Below are 11,879 nucleotides of genomic sequence, written 5' to 3'. Positions count from 1 at the left end.
TTTTAAAAATGCTTAGGGGTGTACTCACTTTTGTTGCGAGGGGTTCAGCTATTATTGGCTGTATTTTCAGTTTTTTTGAGAGGACAATAAATTTACACTGCCAAACGAACTTTACACTCACTACTTTTCATTGTGTCAAAGAGTTATTTCTGCGGTGTTGTTCTATGAAAAGTTATAGATAAATATTTGCAGAAATGTGAGGGGTGTACTCACTTTTGTGACATACTATATATATATATATATATATATATATATATATATATATATATATATATATATATATATATATATATATATATATATATATATATATATATATATATATATATCTAGAAGATTGGAGAAACGTTGCCTGGTCTGATGAGTCTCCATTTCTGCTGCCACATTTATGGTACAAGGCAGAATGGATCCATGCTTTCATGTTGTTGATGCCAAATTCTGACCCTACTATCAGAATGTTGCAGCAGAAATCTAGACTATAAATGCATCGAGTTGCTTCCATGTGATTAGAAATGCATGTTAACGACTAATGGACAGGTGTACCTAATAAAGTGGCCAGTGAGTGTATATACACGTGTATATAAAAAAAAAAAAATTATATATAATACTGTACCTGGAGGTTGCTGATTCAGTGCATCTCACTGAAACATGTTACCGTTTATTTCCAGCTGTTGTGACTCATTCACTGCTTTCTGATGTTTCTGCTGGACAGTTGTCAGTCCCAGCTGACACAGTCTTCAGCTAAGATTCTAGAAGCATGGTTCTGGGCTTTTTTTTGTCTCCATCAAGTGTGGGATGGAATATATAAACACCTCTCTATTTCTGCAGTGGTTTATTCATCTGTTTCTCAAAGATTTCAGAAGCATCAGCTACAGACGCAGGTCTCTCTTGCCCTTTCCTCTTCTGGTACCCGTCTCCTCAGTGCTTCCATCAGTCTCCTCAGTACTTCCACCAGTCTTTCAACCTCTTCTCTCTCAGCCTGTTCTCTCAACCTTTGTCTCTCAACCTCTTCTCTCTCAGCCTGTTCTCTCAACCTCTGTCTCTCAACCTCTTCTCTTGATCTCCTTTCTTCTTCCACTCTTCTGAATCTCTGCGCATCTTTAAGCATCTGGTTACTGTAGTGTTCTCCTCCATTCTGCAGTATCATTAAGTCAATCTTCTGCAGTAGATCCTCCACCTGCTGTCTGTTATTCACATCTCTGTTATTGAACAGCTGATATCTGCCTCCACACTGATCTACTAAATGTCTTAAAGCTTCACGCTCCTCAATTACACCTTCTACAGACTCTCCATCCAGCAGATCTCCATGAGTGAAGAGAATGATGGCGTATTTCAACACTTCTTCACCAAACATCAGCTCAATCATCTGAGGAATCTGCTGCTCATGTTCAGTGAATGTCAGGTTCACAGGAAACACAATGAGGAAAGCGTGAGGTCCAGGACTGGAGATATACACACTTCTGCTGATCTCTATCATTAACTCTTCAGGATTCATCTGAGTGTGAAAAAATCCAGGAGTGTCGACTACAGACACAGATCTGCCTGAAACTGTGGCCTGAGCTGCTGAACATTCACTGGTTACTGAATTCATACTCATCACAGATGTGAACTCTTTCTGTCCCAGGATTGTGTTTCCAGCTGCACTTTTACCAACACCAGATTTACCCAGAAGAACAATCCGTCTGAATTGTTTTGTAGCTGCCATTTCTGCATGTTAAATGGAATAAAAAAACAAGAATATTACTTTTTTGGAGAGCAGTTATAAAGCAGCAGTCATACATACTGTTCAAGAAGTGCTATTCTGTTCTGTTCTTAATTTATAGTCTAACCCTGGTGTATTATCTTGAATACTATGTGCTTGTCAAAATCAGTTCTGCACTTGAGCATTTGACCTCACTGATGATCACTGCACAATGTTGGTTTTCATAAATGTTCCTCACTACTACTTCCTGTGTCACTACAGAAATAAATGACAACAAATCAACTGGACAATTCTAAAGATTATATCATTCTTGCTCAGATTTACTACAAAATTTAAAAGGTTAATGAGATGATAAGTAAAAACAGCTGATCTGAGTTTGAGTCACCTGATTGACCTGAGCTAAGCGTGCACACTGCGACTATAAAAAGGCATTATCAATGGAGCGCAGATATTACGAGTCACGATGGCAACATCTGAAAAAAAAAAAAGTTTCCATTAGAGTTGGGCGATGAGGACCAATTTAGCATTGTACGACGTCTAATTGCAAAACATTGCCATGGACGATGGCATTGTCGTCATAGGTGGCGGTGAATTAATTATTCATTCATTCAATTTCTTTTCAGCTCAGTCCCTTTATTAATCCGGGGTTGCCACAGCAGAATGAACTGCCAACTTATCAAGCACATGTTTTACACAGCGGATGCCTTTCCAGCTGAAACCCATCACAGGGAAACATTCATACGCACTCATACACTACGTACAATTTTTAGCCTACCCAATTCACCTATACCACATGTGTTTGGACTGTAGGGGAAACCAGAGCACCCGGAATAAACCCATGCGAATGTAGTGAGAACATGCAAACTCCATACAGAAACAGCAACTGACCCAGCCGAGGCTCGAACCAGGGACCTTCTTGCTGTGAGGCGACAGCACAACCTAAATGCCACTGCGTCTGCATTAATTATTTATGAATAACTCATTTATTCATACCGAATTAATTATTTGTAGCATGGTTTTTGTTTTACCCATGACCAAATCCTAAATAAATGAGAAGTTATGCACAAATGACCACCTGTCCATCACTTTTTCAGCGTGTCAGTGATCTGTGTCGTCTCAGACGAGCGCATGACCACGACCCTGACTCTGACTGCATGTCTGTGGTCACATGATGTGCGTGTGGACGGAGAGCTGTTCAGAAATGCTAGGTGAAACGCCAGTGTGGATGTGGATCAATTTAGTTCTAAAATGCCATTTTAAAACTAAGACGCATTAATGTAAACAGGGCTTGAGTGTGTATTTTTTGCCAGCGGGTTAGTGACGGGGGTGGAGCGAAGGATCGCAATGCTGGCTCAGCGATGGAATCGACTATCGACCCAACCCATAGCTACGTCCCAAATCACACTTATGCACTATTCTTTGCCATTTTGTAGTATAAATAGTGCAAGTAGTGCGTTCACACTGAAAACTCTAAAAATAAAAATAATAAGTGCACTTTAATTACCCGGATGATGCTCTCATGCAACCGGTAAAATGAAGTGTGTAATGGACACTTCAACGACCGCAGCTTTGCTCACGTAGTGGAAGGGGTGGAGCTACTGGGTGCACATGTTGGAAAACTTTATTTATTTTGGATTGTGAAAGCAAAATTCTCCTACGAGAGTGATTTTAGCACCTCCCGATGGTGAATGCGGTTATACTCATGGCAGGTATTATTTGGTAGTTTGGTCATTTATTTCAGGGGTTCCCAAACTTTTCAGCCCGCAACCCCCAAAATGACAATGCCAGTGACTCGCGACCCCCAATATACTCTGAGGTTGTTATAAATACAGAAACCTTGCATGCAATGGTGCACACACACACCAAAAGACCCAAGTCTATTCTTCGTTTAATTGTGTATGTTGGTGCTGTAAATGGGCCAGAAAGTTTAACCTGGTGTTATAAAAATCAATTTGCTGCATCTGATGCTATTGCTGTGTCTTTAATACAATGTAATTACCCCAGGGGTTGCAATTCAATAGAACTACAGTAGTAACTATAAACTACTATAGTAACTATATAGTATATAGTAACTATAAATAACAATTTTTCTCTTCAGTGGGTTATGGATAAAATATGTGTAAACCATTCTTATGGTTTAAAAAAAAAAGTAAATAGATTTTTAGAATTCACCAGGCGATCCCCCATTCATTGTCCCGCAACCCCTCGCGGGGTCCCGACCCTTACTTTGAGAACCATTGATTTATTTTATTGATTTGGCAACCGTCAAACGTCATCATGGAAATGGTTTGAATTTCCGCTTAGTAAAAAAACATTAGTGCTTCATTTGGGACGACACTACATACATATACTATGCTGTTAAGTGTGTGCGTGCAGAAGTACATAGTACATAAGTGCATAGTGTGCCATTTGGGACGCAGCTCTATATTCCATCTAACCAATCAAAAAGAACAAAAATTGCCACTTCCTGATTATCTGGCACCAAATATCAACAGTAAAAACAGAATATGCTGCGGTAGGAGAAGCTGAGCGAATCTTTTCTTTATTTAATAAATGACTTGCACCTCAGAAGGCAATGCCGACATGCAATGAACATGTGGTGGCATTTGAAGCCATGAGACGCAGAGCACAGGTCATTACTAGTATAATAACACAAATACTGAAACGGTTACGGCATTTTAGAATGACCAAAACAATATTTCAGCTGTTTTACAGTGTGCTCAGCCTGCTGGTTTGTCCATTCGCACACATTTTTATCATCACATCTTTTATAAAAAAATTACATGACCTTTGTATTACATATACTGGAATTTGTTCAATAAAAGTGTTTCATAGTTTATGCTCATCTTTTCTTATCGAATAAAAAGCTTATCCTACTCAGAAATGCACATATATGTTTTTCATCCCCATTTTCAAAAGTTATGCGCATCTTGGCGTTTCCATCAACCGTTTTTTTATGCGGACATCCAAAATGCGCATTAAATCAGGTGGGTGGAAATTTAGGGCTAAGGCGAGAAATATCGCTTTGTCTTTAAAAAAAGAGGAGGAGACTGACAGAAACTCTGAGTTCAGAGAATAAAACCTACTTTTGACCTGGTTAGGTTTAAGTTACCACAGTAACTGACTCTGAGTAAAAGTTACCTTCCTTTCAGAAACAGGCTTGACCTACCCTGCTTTCTCGAGCTTGACAAAGCTGGCATTTTGAAACAAGGTTATAATAGTTTGGGATTTTTCATTAGTTTTAGTTTCTGTTTCGTTTTGACTTTTTGTTTTCAAATTCAGTTAGTTTTAATTAGTTTTAGAGGCAGATTTACTAGTTTTTATTAGTTTCTATATTTTGAAATGACTTCGTTTCAGTTTAGTTTTTATTAGTTTCAGTATTAGTTTTAGTTTTTTTTTCTAAATGAGGATACTTGTAAGGTGCAAGATTCAAAATCAATAAAATAAATATTATAGAATAAAAACTCAGCCATACATTTTTTGAAACCTGTATTCAGAGGATACATGAACACTATCATCTACCCATCCTCAAATTCAAATACAACAGCCCACAAGACAGCAGCCTTAAGTCCAATATGCGTGCAAGGCTGCTTCTGAGGTTAGATACACAGTAGTGATGGGAAGTACAGATAATTAACACGGATGTTAGGACTTAACATACCAAAATTATGTACCTGCACCTGCAGCGCGAATTAGATTTACTTCTAAAAGGCTTACAGTAAGATGTATTATGTAAATACATTTACAAATTCGAAAACAAAGGAGGTTTTTGGCTATCATTTTTGTTAATTTCAGTTAGTTCCGTTTTATTTGTATTTCAGTTAACGACAATTATTTTACATTGTGGTTTTTGTTTTTTCGTTCGTTTTCGTTAACTATAATAACCTTGTTTTGAAACTGAAATGAGAGAAACTCTGAGTTTTCAGAGTTAACATACACAGAGTTTTCAATTAACCTCCCTTCTGAAACGAGGCCATTGTTATATAGTGACGAATGACGCATTTAGGTTCTCTAGCATGTACAACCCTTTGTGAGTCTGTGTAGTGAGACTTTGTAAAAGGGTAGTGTGTCAGCCTCTGATAACACTTTAGTAACTAAAATTAGCTAATTTAATTGTTTGGAAGTAGTTTGGTTACAACACTTTTTCAAATGCAATGTGACATCAGATCTGAAGTACAGCAGCCTGACAGATGTGGTGTAAACTAGCAGAAACCATCTTTACCTTACAATTAGGGCTGGACGATAAGGCAAAAATTTATATCACGATATATTTCTTAATTTCGGTCGATACGATATGGACAATATTATAAAGACAAGAAAAAATTTCCAAGAAAGCACACAATAGATGTCTGTACCAACAAATGTCTGCAAACTGAATTTGCAAAGTCTATAATACCTCCAGACTCTTATAACTTTTTATTTAAAAAAAAAAGGAAAAAAAAAAAGTTTTATTTGCATTTTGACTTTACAAACAGATATATAATATATATAGACATAGTTCATGGGGGTTAGCTTGACCAACGTGATGAACAGAAACTTATATCTGTTTTTTTTGTATATGTTGAATATTTAACAATCAAAATAATACCAAAATCTTACAATTATGACATCCACATCGTAAAAAAACAGAAAAAGAATGATAATTATAATAATTAAACAAATCAAAAAGAGTAAAGGCTACATTAATATTTGCAACAGAAAAAGAGTTGTTTGAGTATATTCATAGTTCTGGTTGCTCTTCATCTTGAACGTTCTTTAAGGGTTCTATCTGTCCACTTTATATTTGCGTATGTAATTACCTAATTAAATTAAAAGGTTTAACATAAAATAGTTCTTATATATTTTATATAGTCTATTTATATCGACTAATATTTTATATTATTTTAGATAACACATTTTCATTATTTAACAGATTTAATACCTCTATTAATCTCATTCTTTCTATTTCATCAGCTTTGCAATAACCAGATTCCTGATAAATATGTTTGTGAATTTTATTTAGTAAGTTTGCTCGAGTGCTATAGCAACAAGTTTGTGTGTTAATTTGGGTGTTTATGCGAGGATCAAGTATATGCAAGGACCAAGTTTATATGTATGTGCGTGTGTATGTGGGTGTATGCATGCATTAAGTTTATATATGGGCAAGTTTCATACATGTCTTGAACATTCAATAGCATAGGTGTATATGCAAGTAATTTGTAGGTGTATATGCACGTGATAATAAGCAAAGTTTGATTTAAATCCTACACGGCTGGTTTCGATGTCAGGGAGGTGGATGTTGGCGATGGTGAGGCTACAGGTTGGCTTAAACTTTTATGATGCCTCATCTTCTGACTCTCAGTATGTTCTATCGGGTGGAACAGATTTGATGTGTTCCCGCTGCTAGTCGGCACCCCTGTCCCGCACATTTTGCAGAGCACCGAAAGTTTATCGGAACCTAAAAAGCCGAACCACTTCTACACCACTGCATTAGTCTTTTCTCTATCTTCAACTAATGAGCTAGCTCATTTTGTAGCTAAAACCTTCTGCGATGGAGCTTAAACAAAGTCATCAAGCTCTTATTGACGGCTGAGCACTGAACATCATTCAGTGACAAATGATTCAAAGTATAAGATCTTTTATATATATATATATATATATATATATATATATATATATATATATATATATATATATATATATATATATATATATATATATATATGTAAACCGGAAATGGGTTTAAAAAATTATATCACCGTTATTGAAAATTTTTCAATAAAAATTTTATCACGATATATATTGATATTGAATTTTTGTCCAGCCCTACTTACAATCTAATGTCCTGCTTTCTCAAATATACACAACATTTCACAGGTATTTCTAAAAAAATAAAATAAACAAAAAAATTATAATAAAGCACTGTTTTTCCAGTGGACTACAGAATCAAAGTTGCATCGAGAACTAAGTTTGAATTCAGGAATATCAGGTTGTTGGCCACGATCGGTGTCAGATCGCATGTAGTATACCTTTTAGCATAGTAGAGTCAGATCATAATTAATGCTATGATATACTGAGTTATGCATTATGCTTATATTAATTTTAAAAGGAAGAAAAACAAAACAGGCAAAAATGTTTATTTTTATTAATTTAAAGTTTTTCAATGTTAATGTGAACAAACTATCTATTCTATAAAAGCACCGCTGCTCTGTAAACTACTAAACTATATATGCATTTCACATAAAATTGACTAAATTTGACAATGATTTGAAAATTGATGTAATTGTTCTTTTAACCTTCATAAAGCAACAGTAATTGTGTGTGTAAAATATGAAAAACATAACAGTCTTAGTTAATTGCATTTCATCTGTTGTAATAAATATTTATAATTTATAATAATAATATTTAGTTTAACCAACTTTCTGGACGTCTCTCATTTACAGTAATTTCTAATATTAAATTGACCAGACTGACTTCTTAATAACGACACTAATAAATGCATCTGCCTGCCAGATGGAATCACAAATTGGAACAATGTTTTATTGCCATAAATACTGTTAGTGCATAAATTCTTAAAAACATTGTGATAACATTTTAAGGCTATATCACCCATCCCTAATGTTATTATTAAAACAAATCCTGAAAAAGAAAGAACAAAAAATAACAATTTACAACAACTTACCCATTGTGTCATGGTAATTCTTCAGTATTTTTCTGAACAGTATCTTCACTTGTTCACTCGGTCCCTCCTCCTCTTTCTTCATCTTCTTCTTGTTGTTGAACAGATGGTATCTGTGCTCATATTTCTGCACGAGTGTCTTCAGTTCTTCAGACTGATTAATGAACTCCTGTATTGTCATGTTTTCTTCCTCTAGTTCATCTCCTCTGGTGAACAGAATCCAGGTTTTATCAACACGATTTTGACCCAGGATCTTCTCAATCTTCTCCACAGTTTTTCTCTCTTCCTCAGTGAATCTGTCAGCTTTGATGACCAGCAAAAACACACACAGACCTGAGGCACATTTCTGGAGGACCTTCTCATTTATCATCTGCAGAACATCTTCACACATTTCGATATCAAATAGTCCTGGTGTGTCGTAAACAGTAACTGGAAAACCAGAAACATTTGAGAACTCCACAGCAACATCTGTTGTGACTGTAGTGCAGCTTTTCATTGATACAAAAACATCTCTTCCCAGGATTGTGTTGCCTGACAAACTTTTCCCAGCTCCTGTTTTCCCAAGCAGGACCACATTCCAACATCCGGCCACGTCACCGTCCATTTCAGGACGTATCTAAATCCTAAAAGCTAACGCGTTTCACTTGTTAGATGTAAAATAAAAAGTATTCTTTAAGGTAAGACATCAACTAACATATTTCAGCTCGTTGTGTGATACTGTTGTGTGTGTGTGTGTGTGTGTGTGTGTGTGTGTGTGTACTCGATGCCATGTTTTATCGTTTGATTTATAAAATGTTTTCGAACTTATCTGAATCTATTTGAATACGCGTCAATGTATCAGCACATCCGACAGCCTTTTCCACTTATGTTACATCTGTAAAGCTTGAATTGGGTGGTTTTTAGTGTAGAAACACACATTATTAGCAGGTAAAGTTAGTAAGTGTTACGCATTTTCAGGACGCCAGCAGTTCCTCGTTATTCTAGTGTTGTTACTGATCCAAACTGCTAAATTAATCTCGTTATAATAATCGGTTGGTAACGTTAAATCATACCTCAGATGGGACGAAAGCAAAATGTACTTAAAAAAGAAAAATTGTCAACACCATTGCACAAACTTGTCTTCCTTGATATAGTTTCGTCCTTGCCTTCTTCCTTTGATTTCAAAGGCGGTTGACAAACACTTTAAAGGTGCTTTACCGCCCCCTGCCAGACTGGAGTGTGGAGCAGTATATATTGCGAACAAGGGAACTTTGAAATTAATTACATTTTTTTCGCAATTGACTCTATGCACGAACTCTGCTGACGTGTTTCTGGTAGAATTTAAGTCAGTGGCTCTGCTTCCGCCATAGCGCGTTCTACACTGAAATCTTATAGCGGCGAAACCTAAACGCATTCAAAGGAGGGAGATTTACACTTAAATTGATGAGGGTCCCGTGCCAGTGGATGCCCAGCATCTGGAACATAATTTTTGTTCAGTTCCACAACCCACAGCAGATGATTAATGCACCGTATCAAGCTGACAGTCTTCTTGAGGAGGAGTGACTGAAAGGAGACTGCTTTGATGCTGCTTTTGGTGTTATACGGCTCTAAAGGTACGATTAAAAATGATGTACTAGAATTTAACCCAGATGAAAGAAGTAACAAGTTGTAATTGTATGTTATATTAAATATTACGTTTTTAACGAGAATATAGTAAATTGTACTATACTGTTTATATTGTAGTACTTAAAAGGACTAAGCTTAAAACAAAACGAATGAATATTGTAGTATCTGCTACTTTCTGTAATAATTGCAGCAACATACTGTAGTATTAACTATCATGAACTTCAATAAATTGCAGTATAGTTAATATATATATATATATATATATATATATATATATATATATATATATATATATATATATATATATATATATATATACACACACACAGAGACTAAACATTCTAGTGTCATGTAATAGTGAAAAAATAAACTGAAACAGATGTGTTTAGCACAAGTGTTTATATGCAAAACCTAATATATTTCTTTCTGTTTTATACATCTACTTGCTTTAAATCTGATTTAGGTTCACAACTTGCATCCTACATCCAGAGTAACGTGTCCAGAGTAAGGGCAACTGTAAGGGGGATACCGTCTATGGCATGGCTGAGGGTCCACTTTGAGCATCTCATCCGCAGCATGAAGCAACACAGGATGGACAGTCATCATCTCTTTCTATTATAGCGAGCACCAACCAGATTTATACAATGGCTTGCCTTCTGCCCATTAGTAAAAATTAAAGAGTACACACACTGTACATAATTTATATGTTTTTTCCTGCACTGCAGGAATATAAAGTTGTCAATATAATAAACATTAATTTTCAACATAATCATGTAAACATATATTACAGAACAATTTGAGTGAACAATTGCTCTGCACTAATGTAAATATAAATAACTTTAGATACTTGCACTGCAGATGTAAATAAGCAGGGTATTATGTGCATAGAGAAATATGCAATGCTTACCTTCATCAAACGTACTGCCTCTGTCTTTTGACAAAAATCAGGCGGGCAACTACTGTCAGAACCCAAGTGATGCTCAAGGACTGGTTGTATTTAATTACATTTAATGTTAGCCTTTTTAAAAAAGACAAGAATAATGCAAAATACATTTGTTTCAAGTCACAACAATGTAATGAATGGGATATTCAATTCAATTCAATTCAATTCACCTTTATTTGTATAGCGCTTATACAATGTAGATTGTGTCAAAGCAGCTTCACATAAAAGGTCACAGTAAATAGGAACAGTGTAGTTCAGTTTGTAGTGTTTAAGTTCAGTTCAGTTTAGCTCAGTTCAGTGTGGTTTAATAATACCACCTCCAACTCATTTTCAACAAGGAAAACCCTGAAATATGTAAATATAAGTAACATTTGCACTGCAGTAATGTAAAAACATAACTTTAGACATTTGCACTGCAGTATAAATATAAAAAGTTTGACACAATGTTAAACATTTCTCTTACAGCGATGTGTAAAAATACAACATTAAACAATTTTTAAATAATTTGTGTGTGTTTGTTCAAATCTGTAATCATTGTGACATGTAAAAGTAAAAAAGGAAAGAAATGGTCAGCTTCTTCTCAAACATGTTGATGTCTTTGTAGATGAGCTGGATCATCATGTCATCCTGAGAATAAATAACCTCCCACTCAAACTATGCAGCTTCTCTGACTCCATCATCGACCTGAAACATGCTGATCTCTCCTGTCACTCCATCCTTACAGGAAACCTGGAAACTATAACTTATAGTTAATAACTCAAACTAGTTCATAAATATGTAAATAGATAGATATACAGATGGATAGAAATTATACAGGTAATTAAAATATAACATAAAAATCTATATGAACTGTGAGAAACAGACACGGCTAATGTTTTATTGCTATTCGTATATATAACATGACAATACTCACCCTCAAAATGATGACTGTAACTCGAAATGTAGAATTTGAACCTCTTCTCTTCTTTGCT

General features: G+C 35.4%; 1 protein-coding gene across 1 annotated transcript; it reads right to left on the bottom strand.

Moving 5' to 3' along the window:
• Positions 1-345: 345 nt before the first annotated feature.
• Positions 346-9,513, bottom strand: LOC130220776 (GTPase IMAP family member 9-like). The gene is made up of 2 exons (XM_056453017.1): positions 8,364-9,513; positions 346-1,707 (listed from the first exon to the last, which is right to left on the bottom strand). The coding sequence occupies exons 1-2, from the start codon at positions 8,962-8,964 to the stop codon at positions 866-868; spliced, it is 1,443 nt and encodes a 480-aa protein (XP_056308992.1). The 5' UTR covers positions 8,965-9,513; the 3' UTR covers positions 346-865.
• Between the last annotated feature and the right edge of the window lie 2,366 nt (positions 9,514-11,879).

Source organism: Danio aesculapii, chromosome 3, assembly GCF_903798145.1.
Source record: "Danio aesculapii chromosome 3, fDanAes4.1, whole genome shotgun sequence".
Classification (NCBI taxonomy): domain Eukaryota; kingdom Metazoa; phylum Chordata; class Actinopteri; order Cypriniformes; family Danionidae; genus Danio; species Danio aesculapii.
This window is presented reverse-complemented; position numbering and strand designations above follow the sequence as displayed.

Excerpts from the sequence above, each read along its gene's own strand:
- LOC130220776 (XM_056453017.1), bottom strand. The coding sequence starts at position 8,964 with ATGGACGGTGACGTGGCCGGATGTTGGAATGTGGTCCTGCTTGGGAAA. Across the intron at positions 1,708-8,363 it reads GAATTACCATGACACAATGG|AAATGGCAGCTACAAAACAA; the intron begins GTAAGTTGTTGT and ends TTTAACATGCAG.